Genomic DNA, 23,723 nt, shown 5'->3' on the forward strand with positions numbered 1-23,723 from the left:
GAGTTTTTACTGCAATATATAGAGGGGGTAAAAAATCACAAAAACATAAAAAGTAGAAAATTGTAAAAAATGTCTAAAATTTTTCATGTATTGCTTCTTTTTTTTTTATACTATCACATAAAATAAATAAAACAACAAATGTCATATTCGGAGAAAGTTTGTAGGCACATGAAACAATACTTTTTCAATAAACTAGTAATTGAAGGAGATTATATATTACACAATAATAAAAAAGACTATTCAAAAGTCGTAAAATAGATGATCGGGTTCGGGATTTTCTTGAGTTTCATATTCCCTTGCCCCAAGAGAGAGAGAGATGGAGAGACGTTGAGGTTAGAGCAAGCCCTTGCCCCAACCGAAGGAAGAGAGGTTGAGGCACGAGTCCCAACCAAAGAGAGAGAGAGAGTGGTGGAGAGAGACTTACTATTGCTGCTGCAGAAGTATGGAGGAAGATAAAAGGACTGGTAAGTTGTTGTTGGTGCAGAGAGTTGGGGGTAAGGGTGGGGTGAGGTTTTATATACTTTTTATAAGACAAAAATCTCCATCTACATGATAGATATTTTTTTCACTCTCCCTTCCCAATATTGGAAAGAAAAAAAAAAGCAATAATAAAGCTTAAAACATCGAGAGAGAAGATGATATAGGCTTGCATTGAAAAAATAGTAAGAGGCTTACAAAATCCTGCACTGTAACAATACATAACTCCATCGATCTTTACAACAAATTATCGGTTAATGCACAAATCAGCCGATTAGTGCATTGTATGAAAATTGTAGAATGCATAAACTTTGGAATCAGGCCCACTTGGGATCAACCGTTAACCGACTCTGATTTAGTTGGCCGATTTTTTAACACTATAAAAAGCGAACGTGTTAAAAAGCAAATACAAGAGCTTAAAAAGAATGTGGTCATGGGGATCGAACCCAAGAAAAGAGTGTTAAAAAAGCAAATACAAGAGCTTAACCTATCCACTATGCCATTCAACAATTAATGTAAAATATGAGCGGATTATACAATATATCTATTCTACCATTTTTTTAGTTTTTAAAAATAGGGCTTAACTCAGAGGAGTTACTCAGTCTTGCTAAAAAAAACTCGTCTCGGCCAAGCTAAAAAAATCTCGTCTCGGCCAAAATCCGAGTATCTTGGCCGAGTGGTATTTCAAAACACTGCTTTAAGCCTCAAAGAATCACAAATCATAACACATTTGTTCCTAAAGTGGTGGATCCATATGATTGCATGTGGCACAATTGCATCTTAATGGGAACTGATCCAATCTGGATCCATATTTGGATCCAAATCCTCTAGATACTTTTGGATCGGGATTCAGATTCAAACATTTTGGATTGGATCTGATCGGATCTGAATCTAAATCCAAATCCAATGTGCTTTTTGGATTTAGATATGGATCTGGCTGGATTTGGATCCGATCTGAAAAATTCTTAACCCCACCCATTACCATTATTGGGTCTCACCCTTTGCGCATTGGTGGGGACTTCCTTCCTTGAAGTGCCAATCGAGAATATTGGGTCCCACCCTTTGCGCATCGGTGGGGTCTTCCTTCCTTGAAGTGCCAATCGAGAAATTGTGTTTTTGTAGGGTTTTAAAAAGCACGATAAGACCGGATTCAAATCGAAAATTTGTAGGGCCGGTTCTCAATTCCCACCACATATTGGGAACTGGTCAATTTTATAGGGAATCAGCCAATCTGGCCCTACTATTTTTTAATTGTTTTTAGTTTTTTTCACAGTTTTATGTCAGATCGGTGATTCGAATAGCCAATCCACTAGTCAAGAACAGTTTTTAGGATTGGCAATCAGGGTCACGAACCATGTTTTAAAACACTGTATTTTACAATAGTATAAAGGGTTCACGTCGAATAGTCACATGGACACTTGGAATGGTGCACAAGCACCATTTAAATAGTTTAGGTTGAATGTGAACGGATATGCGGGCCACAAATCCAATTTTTATTTTTTACAAACTTTATTCATGTGAAGCCAGAACATTGTTCGTAAAATCGAATCGGAACTGTTAACCGTATATGGGGTTGGGAGCGGTTTGAACCGGAACTAGATTAACCGGGGCGGTTAATTGGACTAACTGGTCAAGTAGATTTTTTTTTAAAAAAAATAGGTCAAAAACACCCAAAAAATTAAAAAAATATATATTAAAAATACTTAGACTAAATGTATAATATCTTATTACATATACTTATTTTACAAAAAAAAAATTGAAACAACTTTTTATAAAGTAATATTCGAATACTATGGTCCTGTGCTTGAAAATAGTTTAGGATATTTTTGTCATATAATATAGAAAAAACTTCCCATATTGCTAAAAAAAATATATAATTTTACTGAGCAAAATGAAAATTTTCTTTTTTGGAAAAATCAATTTCTCAAATGAGGGATGATTTGAAATTAAGATCTTTGTATAACTCTCTCTCTCTCTGGAATCGGGCCAGATCAGAATCGGCTAGTGACTGATCCCGAGTTAATCGGCCGATTTTTTAAAAAATGGTTGATCTTTTAAAGGCTATTTCCATAGTATTCCAAAAACTTGATAGAGAATGAACACAAAAAATAAATAAAGAAAAAAGAGAAGAACAAAGCACATACAAGACGGTGTAGTGTTTCATTAAACATAAAGCAACCATAATTTTTACATGCACTTTAAAAAACAAAATATCCTATTTCCATAATTACAAATATAAATATATCAACTTAAAAAAAAAGATAACTAAAAAATCGAGCGACATTCATTCACTTATCAAAAAGAAGAATTAATTCCATCAAAAAGTAATTTTATCAAAAGAATAATTTTATTAAGCAAAATAAAAAACACTTCCGATATTCATAAAAAAAATGTAATTTTATTAAAAACTCATAATTCTATTAAAAATAATTTATTAAGAAAAATAGAAAAACACTTCTCAATTTTATCAAAAAACATAATTTTCTTCAACAAAATATCTTTTTTAGAAAAATCGACTTTTCAAAAACCCAAAAAATGAAGCAACATTTCGAGCAAGAAATGACCCTTAATGTTTGGATAATCGAAAAAATAAATATAAATGCATTGTAAAAGCTTCGATCATCTTTCAAACGCACCCAATATCATAAAAAAATATTCGCTATTTTTTATTTAATTGAAGAAAATGCGGAAATTTGAGATCTATAAAATTTTATATGATGCAACAAAAAAATTGATATAAAAAAAATTACTCAATAATAAATAAACATAGTATTTTTATTTGAGCTATAAAGCCTCAATTATTGAAATATATAACTTAATTTGATAAAAAAAAACCAATAAATGACCAAAAAAATTTACGTTTTTGGGTAGAACACAGGTTCTTGGAGTAGCAATATTCGGGCTAAAATAAGCCCTTTATTTTTTTGTTTTATGATCAAATTAAAGTTGAATCTAGTAAATGCTTCGAATAGCAATCAAACCCCTCAACTTTCTTGAAAAATCATTAGGTATTGAGGAGATTATTGAAAGAATGGCGGAAGTTTTCAAAAACCTAAAAAATCCATCATTTCAAGTGAAGAAACTCGTTTTTTTCAATGTTTAAATCCAAATTTATTGTTTTAGATTCATTATATAGTGATTTAAACCATTAAAACACAAAAAAAACCAAAATATTGCCGCAAACCGAATAAAAAATGGTGAAATTTGGATTCACAGTTTTCCTTCTACAAATAACGGTTTGAATTTTAAAATAACGTCGTTATTTATAAGTTACTATTATTTACCATAAAACGCCGCTATAACGACGAACCGGTCCGGTAAGCTGAAAATCGGCAGGTTTTTAGAAACTATCGCCTGTTCGATATCAAACCGGTCGGTTTTTGTACCAATTTTTTTTGAAGATGAGCGCTTATTGAGTAGTACCGCAAAACCGGCCTTAACCGGAATCGATACCTTGCCGGTACCGATCTAACCAGCCGGTTCCGGTTTGGACCGGCCGGTTTTGCGAACAATGAATCAGAACGTACTTGAATCTTTGTCGGGCACACTCAATAAAAATATAAAAAATGATTTAATTTTTTTTTAGAAAACTAAGGACTAACTCATAGGCATTGATAAACTTAAAAAGTTGAGTGCTAAATCCAATTAAGGGAAATGTTTTTCTACTTCCCCTACAACGTATAAGATATACTTCTCTTTTGATCTAGCCGTTCAATTTAGATCAAGTGAGCCATTGATCGTTTGCTATAGATTTGATGCTTAGAGTATTTTATTTTTAATTTTTTTTTATAAAATATATGAATATGAAATCTAATACGTGATGTCTTCTCAATTAAGTGCACCTAAAAATAATAGTAAAAATAAAATTTTGATAAAATATAATGACTAAAATACCCCTTGAAACTTTAGGGGTATTTTGGTCATTTTGTTTTTTTTGAGAATATATATATATATAGGAAAATATTACGCAACACCTATAGGCGAACATGAACAGTGAATTCGCCTACTCCCATCACCGTCCAAAGTTCATCGTGCGGTCACGATTGTCCGGTAGTATTTTATTTTTTATTTTTTTTAACAAATTTGAAAGACCTAAAATTTGGAATATGTATTCATCAAAAATAGAAGAATCTTCTAAAAATATAAAAAAAATATTTTACATGAAAAAAATTGACCAAAATACCCCTAAAAATTTTTAGGGGTATTTTGGTCTATTGTTTGTCATGGATAATTTTTTTTATATTTTTATTAGATGCACCTCATTAAGATGTATATACTCTCCAAATTTCAGGTCATTCCAATTTATAGAAAAGAAAATGAAAAATAAAATACTACCGAACTATCGGGACCGTACGATGAAACTTAGACGGTGATAAAAGTAGGTGAAATCACTATTCATTTTCGCCGATAAGCATTAGGAAGACTTTTTCATATATATATATATATATATATGTTTTATAAGTGCGAGTGTAGATGGCCCAACATTTGGCGTCACAGTATTTTGTAGAAAAAAAACTTAAAAAATAATATAGTGCATAGACATGAAATTGTGATCGGTAGCTTAACGCTATCTCAACCGTCCATTCAGAATGAACAGTTGGATAGGTGAAGTATATAACTTTTATACGGAAACATAGAAAGCTTGCCCTTAACATTGAATCCTGTGAGTTATGGGAATTCTCCAATCATGGATGCATCAACGGGAACCGACTTAATCGCCTCAATTGTTCAAGGTAATGAACTACAAACAAATCTGTTTTTTTTTTTTTCTTTCAATAAAAATATCTTGGGATATAACAAGAATTTCAAGAATTCCCCCCTTCATTTCTATGAAGGTGTCCTAGCGCTAAAATGTGTAAGTGAAAAAGTGTAATTTTTGGTAGAAAGGGGCCACAATCATTTAGATCGACAAAAGTACAATTTGATAGCTTCGTAAATACAAATATAAATTTTTTTTTTGATCATGCAACCTATTGTCAACTACCAAATTAATTGTCACCTTGTACCAACAGTAAAATGTCTTATCATACATTTTTCCACCAAAGAAATTAACCACATTAAATTATATTGAATGTATATAATAAAGTGTATGAGAACGAAAGTCATAAATTCATTGAATAAGCCGAAGGACAATATTTATAGTAATGATGAAGGAAATTTGTATAAAAATTACAAGGAATTAAAATTGATACATTTTTGTGAGTTGGATTTTTTTTTTTATATATATATTTTATCTTCTAAAGAAAATAAAAATATCTATTACATTTTCTTGCATTGAAGAATAGACAATGACTCCATATAGTCCAAATAGATTGAATACCTACATACAATGTTTGAAAAATCTACGAATGGGATCAGAACAAGCTGATCTGGATCAAGATTTGGTCAAGTTGATCTTGATCCTGTAAAATATTGGGTATTGGTGGTTCCCCATGAGCCGGCCGGTTCTTTGAGAGAACCAGTCAAAACTGGCCCTATTGTTTTTTTTAGTTTTTATTTATTTATTTATATTATCATTGTTTAAATGACTGGACGCGAACGATTAGGGCTGGTTTTGGTTGATTCTATCTGGTTGTATGACATAATCAACCCTTATGTTAGAGAAGAGAACTGGCCTCACTTAATTTTATTTTAAAATTTTTAAATTTCTAGCATTTTAAGACTAGATAGCCAGTCTATCAAACCGGATCGGAAATCCAAAGGGGCGATCAAGTTGCCGATCCGTTTTTCAAAACCTTGCCTACTGATCTAAACAAGTATTGAAAGCAATTACAATTTCATTACATTGAGAATCTTAAAAGAAGGAATGCGATAGAAGGAGTGGAGAATCTTAAAAGAAGGAATGCGATAGAAGGAGTGGAATCAGGAATTGCAAATGCTTTTTCTTTTAATTCATCATAACAGACAACAAACAAACGTGTCCAAATGATCTCTTTCTAATCTTTATCTGCGCTGCTGCGGACCTGACCTCTCTCTCTCAAAAGCATCACATGAATTATGTAATGATATCAATTACCTGTAATGGAATTCTTGGTTATGCAAGAGAGAGGTTCCCAAGTACCCTACATTATGATTTTTCTTTCATGGCTTCCATAAAACCATTAAGATTCTCCATTGAAGATCCCTCAGTGACACTCTTAATGGCTTCCCCTTTGAGTTTCAGAACCCTCTCTCTTATTCCTTCATCACCCAGCAATTCCTCTACTTTGCTCTTTATCTCTTCTTCGGAGAATACCCCATTCTCATTGGCCTTCAGTCCCATCCCAACCTTCCATATATCCACAATGTAAGTCTGGTTCAAGAACTGGTCCCCGAAGTAAGGCCAACATATGAAAGGCACACCATTGCTCACCCCCTCAATAGTCGAGTTCCAACCACAGTGGGTCACAAAACAAGCTATAGAAGGATGTGCCAACACTTTCCTTTGTGGGCACCACCCCACCACCTTGCCATGGGCCCCTAACCTATCAAAGAACCCCTCTGGATAAGCTGCCCCTGCCTTATCGATTAGGTCTGGCCGGGCCACCCACAGGAAAGGCCTGCCTAAGTTCTCAAGGGCGAGAGCGAGCTCATGAAGTTGGCGTTTGTCGAAGAGGGTGAAGCTCCCAAAGGATACATAGATGACTGAACATTCAGGCTGCTTGTCGAGCCACTCAAGACAGGTTTCATCCTCTGTCCAAAGTGAAGTTGGTCGGCCATGGTGGTTGCTTGGGAGTAGAGGACCAATTGGCAAGAGATTATGGAATGAGTCGAAGGTTGCAGCTTCGAGTTCGTAGAAAGAGTTGCACAGTACCCATTCTACTCCTTCAAGGCTCTTGATTGATTGGCAAAAGTATTGATAGATGGCCTTCTGTTCTGTTGTGTCACCGATGCAAAGCCATGGGAGGTGACTCGGGTCGATGAGGGGCGTGTTTGGGGCAAGTTGGATCACGCTTCTGTTGCGCAATAAACCTACAATTGCAGAAATCTTGTCATCCCTAAGCATCACTCTGTTTCTTTTTCATTGTTAGGGCCTAAGAGAATCTTCTTGAGGCCATCAAGTGGACACTTAAAAGTCCAAGACATAGTTCTCTTTATATTTGTAGAAAAATTCCATAATTGCTGAAATAATTCAACTGTTTTTATATTATCAACACATAATTGTGGTACATTATATGATTAAATGAATGCCTAATTGAATAATTGCAGGAAAAAAAAATGAAAAAGATGCAGAAGTGGTTGAAACGGTTATGGAACTTTTTGAACATAGATGGGAGCCATCTTATCACTGGGAAAAAACAAAGGTAGATCATCTTCTTGGTCTTATCGGAGTTGTATTGAAGGAAAAGCTTTATATGGACCCAATGGTACATTAACTAATGAAAAAAAAAGGTTGAAAATAAAAAGAATGATGAAGTTGTGGGTGTTCAGGGCGACAGAACGCCACAACATGACGTTTATAGATTTCATTTTTATGTTCGAAAGGAAAAAACAACAAAAACTATTATTGCACACCGCATAGGTACATTATACAAGGATCGCCAAACGAGAACGCGCCTACCTTAGTGGGGCATTGATTTACATCATCAGATGGACTCTTGGTTCCCCCATGACCGATTAGTCAGCCAGACTCGTTCTTTTGAATACCGGTGTTGAGTACGGCAACAACCAAAAGATATTTATAAAATTACAAAAAAAAAAAAAATTTTTAAAAATAAAAATGTATGTTTAAAGTAAGATTAAAAAACCACTTCGAAATAAGGTTAAAAAAGTAGTAAAAATGTATATTTTAAAAAATCTAACTTGTGACTAAGCGTATTGCTGAAATAATAAAAAAAACGATGAAACCATATAAAAATAAGTATTTATAAAAAACCATTTCCTAAGTCAAAATAATAAAAAATATATCACAAATAAATTCTTTATGTTTTAAAATTTTTTTAAATATCCGGAAGTAGATGGTAACGTAGGCTCGCTAGGGTGTTGAGCCTGAGTACTCGCCTGTCTACTCGGCACTCAGACCCGGTAGTCAAACACCGCTAGGGACCAGGACTCGATAAGACTCGCTTGAGTTTCAGTGCCTTGCAATCAGACCCGACGCCCTGGCAAGTCGCTTTGGCAAGTCGGAACCCGGGTCACCTATTTTTCAAACACAATAGCAAAAGTAGGGTATTGTGTGAGTCCCCTTAGAGAAAGAAAAAAGAGCACACACCGTTTTCATGTAAGACCCTATTTCGGACCAGCTCTGGGAGATTGAACAACAATGTTAGGCATCCAGTGGCCGCGGGCCAGACCGCAGCTCGAGCAATGCCGAGCCTCTTGGCTACGTCGAGTACCCACCCCATGTTCACATCAGCCACCACACAGTGTAGCTCAAGCCCTTGTACATTTGTGATGTCATCTATGAGCTTTTCTAGTGCATGGGGCATCGAGCTTAGCATGGACTCACAGAGTGCACCGATTTGGTTCCGGTCTGCACCAGGCTCAAGCCCATCTGGTATGGAGACTAGCTGGACTTGTCCGGTGCCATCACGGGGCCGATCTTGGGGATGGGCTTTTGCGGCTTCCAAGACACGCTTGTGGTTGTAATCGGTGTTGACGAAGGTGATGGTGAAGCCGTGCTCGACCATGCGGTTCGAGAACTCCATCATGGGTGTAATGTGGCCTTGGGCCGGGTAGCTGATCACCAGTGCATGGGGCTTGCCCATATCTCTCTCCTCCTCCTCCTCCTCCTCCTTTGATGTGTGTGAGTATAAAGGGGAGCCGGAGAGAGACCGAGAGGGGTTGCCGTTTGAGAGGAGCCGCCTCCGAATTTACAACTTTTCTACCGAATTCAAATCGCTTCGCGTGCTACGACCGTTGAAGACAGTTGAAGCCACAAAGAGTAGCAAATCACAACACGTTGTTCCTAAAATGGTTCAAGAGACTTGAAGAGTTGCAAAATCACAACACGTTTCTTCGTGGTGGATCCATACGATTGCACGTGGCACAATTGCATTTTCATGGGAATCGGGTGGATTCGGATCTGGATCCGATCAGGATTTGGATTTAGATCTTTTATAGTGTTGGATTTGAATCTAGATCTAAACACTTTGGATTTGATAAGATGCAGACAAATAATATATCGGATTTAGATTTGAATCCGAATCTGATAAGATCCAAAATGTTTGGATCCAAATCCAGATTTGGGTGGATTCGGACTTGATACGAAAAATTATCAGCCTTGCCCATTACTATTATTGGGTCTCATCCATTGCGCATCGATGGGGTTTTCATTCTTTGGAGTGCCAATCAAAAAGTTCATTTTTGGGGGGTCTTATTGGAAATTGGCTGGTTTTGTCAGGGAGCTCTATTGCCCGTTTGAGAACATTCAACTTTGAGAACATAAGACAACCCTATTGCCCGGTTTCGGATCCAATTATCAAAAGTAATTATGACCTCTTTGTAACAAAAATTAATTGTCTTGTTATATTTTTTTCCATCAAAGAAATTAACTACCTTTAAAGTTACATATTGAATGTATATAATAAAATGTACGAGAATGATGAAAGTCATAGTTTCATTGAATGAGCCAAAGGATGATATTAATAGTAATGATGAAGAAATTTATATAAAAATTACGAGCTATTAAGAATGATACATTTTTTGTGAGTTGTATAAACTATTGTGTTACAAAACAAAGGTATATAAATGTCCAAAATTTGTTGAGTATAATTATAAAATGCTCTATATAGTGTGAGCACCCTATATATATATATATATATAAGGAAATGATGGCGTAGGCCCAGTAGCCTATAACTACATATGAACCCAACGACCCAGATTCAATCTGAGCCGATCTGACGGCCACGACCTCATTTGTATTTTAATTTTAATTTTTTTCTACAAATCTAAATTACATGAAATTTTAGGAGTTTATTCTTATCATCAAGGTGCACTTAATAAAAATATTTAAAAAAATTAATAAAATACAAATTAACCAAAATACATTTGAAATATTTTGGGGGTATTTGGTCAATTTATTTTATACGAAATATTTTTTTTTAATATTTTTATTGGATTATTTTATTTTAAAGAAAACATACGACTAAAATTTCAAGTAATTTAAATTTATAAAAATAATAATGATTGATGATTTTACTAATTGCGCTGGCAATTTTTAGGGAATTAATAGTTCTTATTATCTTCTAAAGAAAATAAAAAACTCCATTACATTTGGGGAAAGATTTTATGCCACCACGTCATTATACACGTCTCTAGCAAACCATAGTTTTGGCATTTTTATGACCTCAAATTTCATACACACACTCTCTTCATCCTCACAATCAATCTCATAAAAAATAAAATAAAATTTGCACCTTAGATATGGTCAAATTATTGCGTTCCAACAATGAATCTCGACCATCCTTTTGGTAAATTTTAGAATCTAGGCCTTAACAAATTCAAAACCATTTTTTCCTTTTGTAGCATTGTTAATCAAATGATAATAGTATCAAAAATTTTGGAAATAAAAAAATCCTTCTGCAGCCTATATCTGAGCATCTCACTAAAATGGATGTCCTATATTAATTGGGATTTTCAAATTTTGCTTTTTCGTGATTGTTCTTTACAATTAAAGGAGTGTATATCTAAAAAATGTTGTCAAATAAATGACTCTAACATGGTTTTTAAAGATAGTTTCATGATATTACTATACAACCATTGCATGAACTCATTTCCTGTTCCTTCACCGTAGAAAAAAAAATAACGCCTTATAGTCCAAATAGATTGAATACCTACTAACAATGTTTGAGAAATCGGTGATAGGAATTGGAACTAGCTGATCTGAATCCAAAATCGGTCAGACGGATCTGGATCCAGTAAAATATTGGGAGTTGGCCGGTTGCCTCAATGAACCGACTGGTTCTTTGACAAAACTGACCGATTTTCTAATAGAACCGATCAAACTGGTCCCACTATTTTTTTAAATTTTAAATGGCCTTAAACAGATGGTTGGGGCCGATTTTTGCCAGTTCTATCTGGTTCTATGATAGAACCAACTATTATGTCAGAGAACTGGCCTCACTTAATTTTTTAAAATTTCTAGTTTGTTAAACTAGATTGCGGAGCCAAATTGGAAATCCAGAGGGGCGATCAGGTCATCGATCCATTTTTTTAAAAACCTTGCCTACTAATCTAAGCAAGTATTGAAAGGAATTTTAATTTCATTAAATGGAGAATCTTAAATGAAGACAAACAACGAACAAACATTGAAAGCAATTTCAATTTCATTGAAGGAAGAATCTTAAATGAAGACAAACAACAACCAAACATGTTCAAATGATCTCATGGTCTCTTTCTAATTGTTATCTGCGCCGCTGCGGACATGACCTGTCTCTCTCTCAAAAGCATTACATGAATTATGTACTGGGTTCCTAGTTGTGCCAGAGAGAGGTTCCCAAGGACCCTAAAATTATGAATTTCCTTTCATGGCTTTCATAAAACCATTAAGATTCTCCATTGTCCATTGAAGATCCCTCAGTGACACTCTTAATGGCTTCCCCTTTGAGTTTCAGAACCCTATATCTTATGCCTTCATCACCCAGCCTTTCTTCTACTTTGCTCTTTATCTCGTCTTTGGAGAATACCCCATCCTCATTGCCCTTCAACCCCACCCAACCTTCCATATATCCACAATGTAAGTCTGCCTCAAGAACCGGTCAGCAAAGTAAGGCCAGCATATGAAAGGCACACCATTGCTAAGCCCCTCAAGGTTCGAGTTCCAACCACAGTGGGTCACAAAACAAGCTATAGAAGGCTGTGCCATTACTTTCCTTTGTGGGCACCACCCCACCACCTTGCCATGGGCCCCCACCCTATCCAAGAACCCCAACGGGTAAGCTGGCCCTGCCTTATCGATGAGGTCAGGTCGGGCCACCCACTGGAGAGGATTGTTTAAGTTCTCAAGGGCGAAAGCAAGCTTATGAAGTTGGCGTTTGTCGGAAAGCATGAAGCTCCCAAAGGATACATAGATTGTTGTGCGTGGAAGTTCTAAACCCGATGGATTGATTTTTGGCAAATAAAGTATGAGAAATAAAATATGAAATATATACCACAAAAACACAAATATTTATGTGATTCACTCTTAAAGGGTTACATCCACAGGTAGGTTAAACTGAAATCCACTATACTAATGAAAGTTACATCAAAGATTTTGGGACAAACCTCTCTAACCTCGACAAAAAACCCAAGTCGAGTAAAATTTTTTAAACCACTCTCCCTTCCTTCTCCTTACTTATGGCAACCATTATCGACAACACCAGATAAGAGACGCGAGAGCAATGAGAAACTGACTTGTTTTCTAACTAAAAGGGAAACCACCCAAAATCTCAATGGCAGCCGCTTCTCTAAAAGAAACAAGCCTCTCAATCTCCAGGAGTCTAAAAGAAACAAGCCTCTCAATCTCCAGGAACAAGCCTCTTAATCTCCAGGAGTCTACAGGAGGCACATAGTCTCTCAATCTCCAAGAGTCTATAGGAGGCACATCACAATGTTTTTCTCCATAGGAAGCTCTCTTCTCTAAGACGAAATTGCATTTTATGCATAGGAGGCTCTGCCTCCCTCTTTCTTTAGAGGAACCGCTATTTCTATATGGTGACCCAAATACGGCATATGAAAATTCCCTATACTTTCATTTCATATATATAAAGATTAGGAATCCATACTAAAGAGGAAACTTCCAATTGATAGTACATATAACTCAAAAGATTAGGAGATATATTCAAGAGTCCTAATTATTTTTGGATTTCTATTTCCTTTAGAGAACTTATCAATATCAATATCAATCTTAATCTCACATAATATGGGTTTTGCTTATGTTCGTGATTTTGGATAGCACCAAATCCAACATAGATGACTGAAAGTTCAACCTGTTTGTTGAGCCACTCAAGATAGGTTTCATCCTCTGTCCAAAGTGAAGGTGGTTAGCCATGGTGGCTGCTTGGGAGTAGAGGACCAATTGGCAAGAGATTAAGGAATGAGTCGAAGGCTGTAGCTTCGAGTTCGTAGGAGTTGCATAGTGCCCATGCTACTCCTTCAAGGCTATAGATTAATTGGCAAAAGTATCTATAGATGGCCTTCTGATCCGTGGTGTCACCGATGCAAAGCCATGGGAAGTGACTCGGGTCGATGAGGGGTGCGTTTGGGGCGAGTTGGATCATGCTTCTGTTGCGCCATAAACCTAAAAATTTCGAAAACGTTTTGAACATAGGTGGGAGCCAGAGGAAAAAAACAAAGGTAAGGTGTTTCATCTTCTTGATCTGATCAGAAATATATTGAAGGAAAGGCTTTACAAGGACCCAATGGCACCTTGACTAATGGAGAAAAGGTTGAAAAACAACAAGAATCATGACGGTGTGGGTGTTCAGGGTGGCAAGGTGCCACAACATGACGTTTTGAGTTTCATTTCTAGGTGATTCACATTTAAAAGGGAGAAACAACAAAAACCATTATCCCACACAACATGAGTACATTATACGAGGGCGTCAGACGAGAATGCCCTTAGTGGGGTATTGATTGCCATCGCCAAACGGTGGACCTAGTCCCTAATGAGAGGCATTCACCTTGGTGCAGTTAATCTCCCTCATCGTTAGTCGGAAAATAGACAGTGCATGCCCAACGATCCATGATATAACGAAAAATCCAGGGGATTTTCATGACTTTTCCTATACCCACCCAAAATAGCGATGAGAAAGCAAAAACTACTCAAAGGGAAATATGATATGACCCATATCTATACATAAAAATGATGGTCATGTGGTTTATCACCATTCAATCAACTGATTGGATGGTGATGGAAGGAGGCACTCCCTTCTATCAGCTTCCAAGCCACCAATGGGAAGGTGATATTTCATGGGGCTACAAGGACCACATGGATCGTGTTGTTCGGGCCAAAATTTACTGCTAGAATTTCAATTCCCCATCCATGAACATTGGTCCATATCATTGTTTGGAAACAAGTGATTGGGCTCAGATTCACGACGGTCCAGGGCCCCGAATTAACCACTGACGCACCTGAGTTGACAGTCCAACATGGCGTAGGTAAAATACACTAGGGACCAGTGTTGGAGATCTCTACTCGAGGTGACAATTGGGCTCGAGTAGTGCTGAGTACTGTAGCAACTAAAAAAATATTTAAAAATAAAAAATCTTATAAGATAAAAAATGTATGTCTAAAATAAAATTAAGAAACGACTTCAAAATGAAGTTAAAAAAAATAGTAAAACAATATATTTTCATAAAATCAACTTGTGACGAGGGGTATTGTTGAAATAATTCAGAAAAAAAAAAAGTATAAAAAAAAGTATTTATGATCAAAAGATTCAAAACACTTTCCCGTCTTTGTCAAAATAATAAAAAACATAAAATTAGTATAACACAAATAAATTCTTATTTTTCAAGTTTTTTTTTTGTTGAATATTTTTAATTATCTCTGAGTGGGCACCCAAATAGGGATAACTTGGGCTCGCCAAGTTGCTGAGCCCGAGTACTCGGCCCGACTACTTGGCACTCGAGTGGTCAAACACTACTAGGGACTAGGACTCAACAAGACTTGCTTGAGTTTTAGTTATTTTCATTAAGATCCAACACCCTACCTAGTCACTTTGGCAAGTCCGAGCTTGGGTCAACGATTTTTTAAACATAGTAGCAAAATAAGGGTATTGTGTCACTTCCCCAAGAGAAACGAAAAAGAACACGCACCATATAAGACCCCATTTTGGACCAGCTCTGGGATCTTGAGGTGCATTGTTAGGCACCCGGTAGCCGCAGGCCAGACTGCAGCTCGAGCAATGCCAAGCCTCTTGGCTACGTCGAGTGCCCACCCCATGCTCACACCAGCCACTACACAGTGTAGCTCAAGCCCTTGTACATTTGTGATGTCATCTATGAGCTTTTCCAGAGCATGGGGCATCGAGCTGAGAATGGACTAAAAAAGTGGACCGAGTTGGTTCCGGTCTGCACCAGGTGCACCAGGCACGAGCCCATCAGGTATAGAGACTAGCCGGACTGGTCCAGTGCCATCACCCGGCGGATCTTGGGGATGGGTTTTTGCCGCTTCCAGGACATGCTTGTGGTTGTAATCGGTGTTAACGAAGGTTATGGTGAAGCCGTGTTTGACCATGCGGTTCGAGAACTCCATCCTGGGTATAATGTGGCCTTGGGCTGGATAGCTGATTACCGGTGCATGGGGCTTGCCCATCTCTCCCTCTTTCCTTTCTCTTTCTTTTGATGTGATGTGTATGAGTATAGTATTTATTTTAGAAAAATTGTTTCATGCCGGTTGGACCGTATTTCAACATATGTAGTCTAGAAAGTGTAAAACATCCATCTTAAAAATTGATGCAAGAAGGTGTTCATCTAAAAACAGTAGAAACTAACGGTCAAACTATTTTCTTGCTAGAATTATTATTTTTAGTTTCAAAATTTACTTATTTCTTTCCATATTAATGATCTCGATGTTAGAAATTACATATTTTTAAAAATTAAATCCAAATATCCATCTCAAAAATAGATTTATTAATAAACCTGTATTTCAACATATGCACCGCATAGAAACCGGATCCCTTTCACTCTCTAGAGTGTCTTTATCTGCCTGGGAGTCTTTAGAGAGAGAGAGAGAGAGAGAGAGAGAGAGAGAGAGAGAGAGAGAAGGGTGCTGTTTGAGAGGAGCCAAGATTTACTCGAAGGCTGCCGAAATTTAGACCGAAATTTCGATGATCCCAAATTTTACCGAAACTCGTCAAAATTCAAATCGCGTACTGGGACCGTTAGAAGCGACTTTGAAGCCTCAAAGGATGGCAAATCACAACACGTTTGTTCCTTAAAGTCGTTGAAGCCTCAGAGAGTAGCAAAATCACATGTATGTTCCTAAAGTAAAATAAAAAATCTATCACATTTGGGGAATGATTTCATCTCATCATGTCATTTATACATGTCTTTATAACATCATGTTTTTGACAATTTTATGACCTTAAATTTTGCATACACTCTTTTTTCAAAAAAAATAAAATAAAATTTGCCCTATCTCTAGAACATCATGTTTTTGACAAGTTTATGACATTAAATTTTGCACACACTCTTTCTTCAAAAAAAATAAAATAAAATTTACCCCTCATATATGATCAAAATTGTTGTGCTCCAACAATGAATCTCGACCATCTTTTTGGTGAATTTCAATATCCAAGCCTTAATAAATTCAAAATCATTTTTTTCTTTTGTCGTATTATTAATCTAATGATAATAATACTTAAAAATTTTGGAAAGAAAAAATTCATTGTGCGGCCTATATCTAAACATCTCACTAAAATGGATGATCTATATTAATTGGGCTAAAAAAAACACTTTTTCAAATTTTGTTTTTTTGGTGATTGTTCTTTAGAATAAAAAGAGTGTATATATAAAAAATGTTGTCAACTAAATGACTCTAACATGGTTTTTAAAAATGGTTTTGTGATATTAGTGTACAACCTTGGCATGAACTCATTCCCCGTTACATTTTCCTTCACTCTAGAATAGACAATGACTCCTTACCGTCCAAATAGATTTATGTACCTATTGACAATGTTTGAAAAATTAGTGATAGGGATTAGAACTAGTTGATCTCGATCTAGAATCGGTCATGCCAATTTGGATACTATAAAATATTGGGAATTGGTTGGTTGCCATAATGAATTAGCCGGTTCTCTGACAAAACTGACCAATTCTCTAATAGAACTGGTCAAAACCGGCCACACTATTTTTTTAATTTTTTATGTTTTAAATGACTAGAAACAAATAGTTAGGGAAGGTTTTCGCCGGTTCTATATGGTTTTTTGACCGAACCAGCCATTTTGTCAGAGAACTGGCCTCACTTAAATATTTTATTATTATTATTATTATTATTATTATTATTTTTTAATTTCCAGTTTATTAAACCATATTGCCGAACCAGATCTAAAATCTAGAGGGGCAATCAGGTCACATATCCATTTTTTTTAAACCTTGCCTACTAATATAAACAAGTAATGAAAGTAATTTCAATTTCATTAAATGGAAAATCTTAAATGAAGGAATGAGTAGAAGGAGTGGTAACAGAAATTGCAAAGGCTGTTTCTTTTCATTCATCAAAACAAACAACAAACAAACATGGTCAAATGATCTTTTAATCTCTTTCTAATCTTTGTCTTCCTTCATTAGAACGGACATGACCTGTCTCTGTCTCAAAAGCATTGCATGAATTATGTAATGATATCAATTACATGTCATGGGGTTCCTAGTTATGCAAGAGAGAGGTTCCCAAGGACAATACCTTATGATTTTCCTTTCATGGCTTCCATAAAACCATTAAGATTCTCCATTGAAGGTCCCTCAGTGACACTCCTAATGGCTTCCTCTTTGAGTTTCAGAACCCTCTCTCTTATTCCTTCATCACCCAGCATTTCCTCTACTTTGCTCTTTATCTCTTCCTTGGAGAACAGCCCATCCTCATTGGCTTTCAATCCCACCCCAACCTTCCATATATCCACAATGTAAGTCTGGTTCAAGAACTGGTCAGCAAAGTAAGGCCAGCATATGAAAGGCACACCATTGCTAAGCCCCTCAAGAGTCGAGTTCCAACCACAGTGGGTCACAAAACAAGCTATAGAAGGATGGGCCAACACATTCTTTTGTGGGCACCAACCCACAACCTTCCCATAGGCAGCCACCCGACCTAAGAACCCCTCAGGGTAATCCGCTCCAGACCTATCAACGAGGTCAGGACGAGCTACCCATAGGAATGGCCTACCCAAGTTCTCCAGTGCGAGCGAAAGCTCGAGAAATTGGCGCTCATTGAAGATTGTGAAACTTCCGAATGATATGTATATGACAGAATTGTTAGGTTGCTGGTCGAGCCACTCGAGACATGTATTATCCTCTGTCCAAAGAGAAGTTGGTTTTGGTTGTGTAGGCTGGCTGCCTATAACAAGTAGTGGACCAATTGGGCGGATGTTCAGGAAGATGTCATAGGTAGGGGATTCGATTTCATAGAATGAGTTGCATATGAGCCATTCCACGCCTTCTAGGCCCTTAATGTTAACATTTACATATCGATAGATGACCTTGTTTTCGGCAGTATCGCCGATACAGAGCCATGCAAAGTGTCTGGGGTCCATGAGGGGCATCTTTGGGGAGAATCGGACCATATTGGTGTCAAGCAATTCACCTGTCACAGTGAAACTGGCTGATTACTATACTTACAGTACTATTACAAATGTTATATGTTTGTATCTCATATCAGTCTCTTGAAGAATGCTGCTATGAGATCCAGTCCTACAAAAACTGTGATTGATCTGATTACCATCTGAGGAGGCTTATGACCGATGGTGGAGATGATTCGTATCTTAATCAAAATTTTCTCATCATTTGTCTTGTGATTGTGGTTCATATCGACACCAATGGTGTGGGTCGATGTCTTACGCATTTCATATAGGGCCCATATGACATGATCAATATGTTCATGATAACAATATGACCTAGCAGTTATCACCATCTCGGGCAATGGGTTGGGCGGTGATGGAGCAAGATAAGGTCCCACAAAACAGGTCATTTATTGATCTGTATGTCTTACTCTCCCTCCATGACCGTCCAACCTATTTGATTAGATGGTGATAACCCGCACGGTCATTTTGTTATCATGACCTCATGAATCATACTGCATATTTCCTATTCCCATTATCATAGGTGAAACAAATGCAACAGTCCAATTTCAACGACTTTCCATGAATTAAGGTCATCTAGATCGTCCATTTCCTTGGGCAGTCGAATCGAGGAGTGGGGTACATCCATGCAGTTGCTCGAACATGATGTTCACTCCCTCATTTGTTTTTTTTTATTGGACCATCCATGGGAATAGGTCACTCTTGATCAGAAGGCAGATAAAAATTTCATTTTTGCTTTCATTTCTTGTGATCCACTGTTAATTGAAACCAAAAGGCACATCAGTCTATAGGGATTGCATGCAATGAGACCATTTACCTTTGATAGAAGGTGGTCACAATTCCTTACAACTATTTGATGTGAAATTTGATAGCTTGGATGTGTCACAAAGTTTGAGAAAAGTTCTTTTGAAGTTTGAGCTTAGTCAATGAAATAATTGCAGCCACCCAATTTCACATTCAATGATCAAGATTAATGTGACCACCTTGTATCAATGTAAACAGTCTCATTCTATACTTTTCCGTCTATATATGTCTTTGGGGTTGGTGAGGATTGGGGCTTGGGCCTTGATTAACTAAGAGCGTTGATGATTGCAATTCTATGTCTTAAGTTCGAATCCTGCAATTGAATTACAAAAAGGACATGTCTATGCTATATTTTTTGGTTTTAAAAGAAATTATCGTATTTTCTTTTTAAATCCTAAGTGATGCCCACTCCTAGAAATGCATTGGCTAGTGGGAATCATTTAAGCCCGCTTTCATATAATCGTTCCTCTACATTATAAGTCTTATAATCCTGGCTTAGATGGATAGATCACCATCTTTTCGTTTTGGTGGGAATAACCTGTGGTAAAAGAATGCCACAATTATTCCTTGCTGTTAGATGGTAAAAACAGGATGGTCTGAGGTATCATATCTCTGCACAAAGATCAAGAAATTTTTTCTCGAACTTTGTGTAGTTAATGGCAAACCCCCAATTGCCTAATTTTGCATTATGCTGCTCAAGGTGATTGTGACCTTCTTATATTGAAAGGACATGGTTGTATTGTATATGTTCCGTTCCGATAATATGAGTTAAAATGACCTATAATTGGTAATGACTACTGAAGAGAAGTCACAAGTAACGAAAAATAGGAAGAAGGGAAAAAATGAAAAGAAAAGGGACTAGAAAAATCACCCTCTTCGGTAATCACTCCTTTTTGGATCAATTCTTGAAACCTGAGAAGCGTTGTAAGGCACCCTGCAGCTGCTGGCCATACTGCTGCCCTCGGTATGCCGAGCTTCTTGGCTACATCGAGTGCCCACCCCATGTTCACATCGGCCACAACGCATGTGACACTATCCCCTTCTAAGCCATTGATATCCTTTATGAGCATTTCTAGTGCATTAGGCATTGAGCTCAGTATGGCATCACATAGCACACCAAGTTGGTTGCGGTCTGCATCGGGTTCGAGACCATCAGGTATGGACACAAGTCTGATGGATTCGGTGCTTTTGTTGGGATGGCTTTGGGGATGGGCCTTCATGGAAGCATCAAGCACACGCTTATGGGTGAAGTCAGTATTGACGAAGGTGACAAAGAAGCCGTGTTCGACCATGCGGTACGAGAGCTCCATCATCGGTATGATGTGTCCTTGTGCCGGGTAGGTGATCACAAGTGCATGTGGCACACCCATGGCTTTGGATTCCCTCTCAACCAACCCGTACGCACACACACACCTTTATGTGTGTGGAGATGGTAGTGTTAGTCTTTCTCTTGAATTTTTTTTTTTTTTTCTTTTTGAAATGAACAATGTAGAGCTCTACAATCTTACTTCTATAAATGAGTTGAGTCTCATATCTCTTTGATGCTAAAATTTCCTTTTTCTATGCACTTGGAGTGCTCATAAGAATGATATATAGCTCTAATGCAAGGTACAGCCAACGGGTAGAAGACTAAATAGCATTGTAACTTTGTAAGCACATCGGATATTCCAACTCCTACTTGCCTTTGTCTATTGTGCTGAAGCGTGCACATTAATTTGTGTCTGTAGCAAACTCCCGAGGGATCAAACTATACACTTACTCCCTCGAGGAAAAGACAGGTTGGAATCCATTTTAAATAACTATAGGAGTACTTCTATAAAAGGAAAGAACACAATATTTTGAGTTCCTAATATTTAGATTTGGAGTTTGAAAATTTGGAGAAGTTTTTCAATCTTAGGATATCATTTTCCCAGGCTAATATAGTTTTCTCAATATATATATATATATATATATATGGGTGCGGTTTCTATAAGGTTGCAACCTCAAACAATCCAATTAAGGCGCACCTTAAAATTTTATCATAACATGTAATTTTATAGTAAAAAATTCTTAGTATTATCTTAAAATCTGTTTTCATACCTAATTAGAAAATTTTGAAATCCAAAAATGGTTAAAATCAAGTAGATCTATAAATATATGAAAATCTTGAAAATGGACAGTGTAAATAATGTATTGCAAGATACACTATTTTCGGTACTCAAAAACTTTTTTTTTCATATTCATACATATCAATGTTGAGATGATCGATTAGAGGGTTTTTTCAACATTGAAACAACATTTCCGATAGATTTTTAAGGTGCATCTGTGATTTTACATTTTAAGGTTGCAACCTTATTAAAAACTTATATATATATATATATATATATATATATATATATAGCCCACTAGCTCATATGAAGATATGAGCCCAACGTCCTAAATTAAATTTGGGCCGATCTGACGATCACCAATATCCAGTAGTGCTTGAATTTTATTTTATTTTTCTACAAATCCAAATCACTTGAAATTTTAGATATGTGTTCTTCTCATCAAGGCGCACCTAATTAAAATATTTTAAAAACTATTCTTGAAAAAAATGACCAAAATACCCCTTAAAGCTTTTCGAGGGTATTTTGGTAAATTTATTTCATGTAAAATATTTTTTTGATATTTTTTAAAGTTTTACCTATTACGCATAAAATTTTAAGTGATTTGGATTTGTAAAAAAAAAACTAAAATTCAAACACTACCGGACATCCGTGATCATCAGATTGGTCCAGAATCAATCTGGGACGTTGGACTCATGTGTTCATATGAGCTAGTGGGCTAATCCCATCTTTTCTCAATATATATATTTTTCTCTTTTCCTCTTTTTGTTGGGATTAGTCACTAAGCTTTACATTCCTAAAATTTGGGATTCTAAATATATTTACAATGAGTTTTACTTAAAAAAAGTGAATGAAAGATATAGATAACGTCCCGCCCTCCATTCTCACTGTAAACATATAAGAAGAACAGGAATAAAAACAGAAAAAAAAAAAGAAAAAAAAGGAAAAAGACAAGAAGTGAACGAATGATATACTCCTGCGAGAGTATATAATCTTTTGGCGTTAGTGTATGGCGTGGGTGGAGGAGTATTGATGTTTTGTCTTGCTTTTCTAGTTTTCTCACTCTTGTCCTTTTCCCATGAATCTACTTACTAAACTTCAATGTTATCATCCGGCTTTGAATCAACTTACTGAACTTCGTTATTATCATCCGGCCTTGGTTCTTTAAAATATTAATCTGGCTCTTGTCACTTTGGAAGAATTCGAAAAAGTTGGAATGATACAGAGAAGATTAGCATGGCCCCAGCTCGAAGATGACACACAAATATTAATTTGTCTCCTAACTTATATGGATTATATTTTTTAAATAAATAATAATAATAAAATATTTAGTGAGTGAGACAATTTGTATATCTGTCCTAAGAGTTTTGAGGACTCCCAAATATATTTCAAATTGCTGCAAATTCATTCTTGCCTCATATTTACGATTTTGAAGCTTAAAAACAATGTAAATATGATGATGGGTGTATCAAAAAGGATATATACAGAATAAGTCACTTTTAGTTTTTGATTATTTAGCATATTAATGATTGTGGTAGTCTAGATGATGTTCAGAACCCGCTGCGACATGCCTCTTGGATGCACATGAAGCACACCAAATCATTGTTATCAGGATTAGGGTGGCCACCGGACCACTGGTCGAACCGGTTTGACCATTGGTTGAATCGGTTACAGCGAATTTAAAAAGAATAAAGAAAACTAGTAAAAATTATATAATGGAAAAAAGAAGAAGAAGCTGTTTAACTGGTTTAATTGGTCAAATTGTACTTATCCAATACATTAAAAATTGTCAAAAATTGATTTAAACTTGTTGTTGGACAAATCTGGTTTTCATTTGAACCAAATCATCCAAGACATTGATTGGCAGTCCGACTGATTATTGACCAATTTAGTATGATATTTGTAACTATGCACCAAAAAATAATTGTGATTTTTGTTTTAAACTAATTCCTTTGAAGTGATCTTGGTATTAACAATTTTTATTGTGCATGATAAACATGGGATACCAACCTTCTCGTGGTTTTTCAGCTTTGGACTTTGCATTCAATAGGTTATCTTTTTCTACTTTGAGGAATCAAATTCCCTGTTACTCAAATTAATTGCACTTTACCATGAGGTCAAGGCAAGTACTTTTGTAAATGATGAGAGAGAGAGAGAAAGA

The 23,723-nt window shown here is 36.3% G+C and overlaps 2 protein-coding genes, 1 non-coding gene and 1 pseudogene across 3 annotated transcripts; 1 reads left to right on the plus strand and 3 right to left on the minus strand.

The window, feature by feature from the left end:
* Window positions 1-6,336: 6,336 nt before the first annotated feature.
* On the minus strand, window positions 6,337-9,291 carry LOC18428005 (UDP-glycosyltransferase 83A1). Its single transcript, XM_006837045.4, has 2 exons — window positions 8,669-9,291; window positions 6,337-7,428 (listed from the first exon to the last, which is right to left on the minus strand). The coding sequence occupies exons 1-2, from the start codon at window positions 9,162-9,164 to the stop codon at window positions 6,545-6,547; spliced, it is 1,380 nt and encodes a 459-aa protein (XP_006837108.4). The 5' UTR covers window positions 9,165-9,291; the 3' UTR covers window positions 6,337-6,544.
* Window positions 9,292-11,895: 2,604 nt separating this feature from the next.
* On the minus strand, window positions 11,896-15,824 carry LOC148779991 (UDP-glycosyltransferase 83A1-like; annotated as a pseudogene).
* A 1,738-nt stretch (window positions 15,825-17,562) lies between these two features.
* On the minus strand, window positions 17,563-21,145 carry LOC18428000 (UDP-glycosyltransferase 83A1). The gene is made up of 2 exons (XM_006837040.3): window positions 20,347-21,145; window positions 17,563-18,676 (listed from the first exon to the last, which is right to left on the minus strand). Exons 1-2 carry the CDS (start codon window positions 20,843-20,845, stop codon window positions 17,784-17,786), a joined length of 1,392 nt encoding a protein of 463 aa, XP_006837103.2. The 5' UTR covers window positions 20,846-21,145; the 3' UTR covers window positions 17,563-17,783.
* Window positions 21,146-22,744: 1,599 nt separating this feature from the next.
* Window positions 22,745-22,850, plus strand: LOC148779992 (U6 spliceosomal RNA). The gene has a single exon (XR_016043469.1). It is a non-coding gene; the product is annotated as a U6 spliceosomal RNA (small nuclear RNA).
* The last annotated feature ends 873 nt before the right edge of the window (window positions 22,851-23,723 follow it).

This window comes from Amborella trichopoda, chromosome 10 (assembly GCF_054954075.1).
Source record: "Amborella trichopoda isolate Santa Cruz 75 chromosome 10, AtrichopodaSantaCruz75HAP2 v2.0, whole genome shotgun sequence".
NCBI lineage: Eukaryota > Viridiplantae > Streptophyta > Magnoliopsida > Amborellales > Amborellaceae > Amborella > Amborella trichopoda.

What these genes read in the sequence shown, in the direction of transcription:
- LOC18428000 (XM_006837040.3), bottom strand. Translation starts at nt 20,845, where the DNA reads ATGGGTGTGCCACATGCACTTGTGATCACCTACCCGGCACAAGGACAC. An exon ending in AGGAGTGATTACCGAAGAGG is followed by an intron (nt 18,677 to 20,346) that starts GTGATTTTTCTA and finishes TCACTGTGACAG; the next exon opens with GTGAATTGCTTGACACCAAT.
- LOC18428005 (XM_006837045.4), bottom strand. Translation starts at nt 9,164, where the DNA reads ATGGGCAAGCCCCATGCACTGGTGATCAGCTACCCGGCCCAAGGCCAC. An exon ending in TAGGGTCTTACATGAAAACG is followed by an intron (nt 7,429 to 8,668) that starts GTGTGTGCTCTT and finishes CTGCAATTGTAG; the next exon opens with GTTTATTGCGCAACAGAAGC.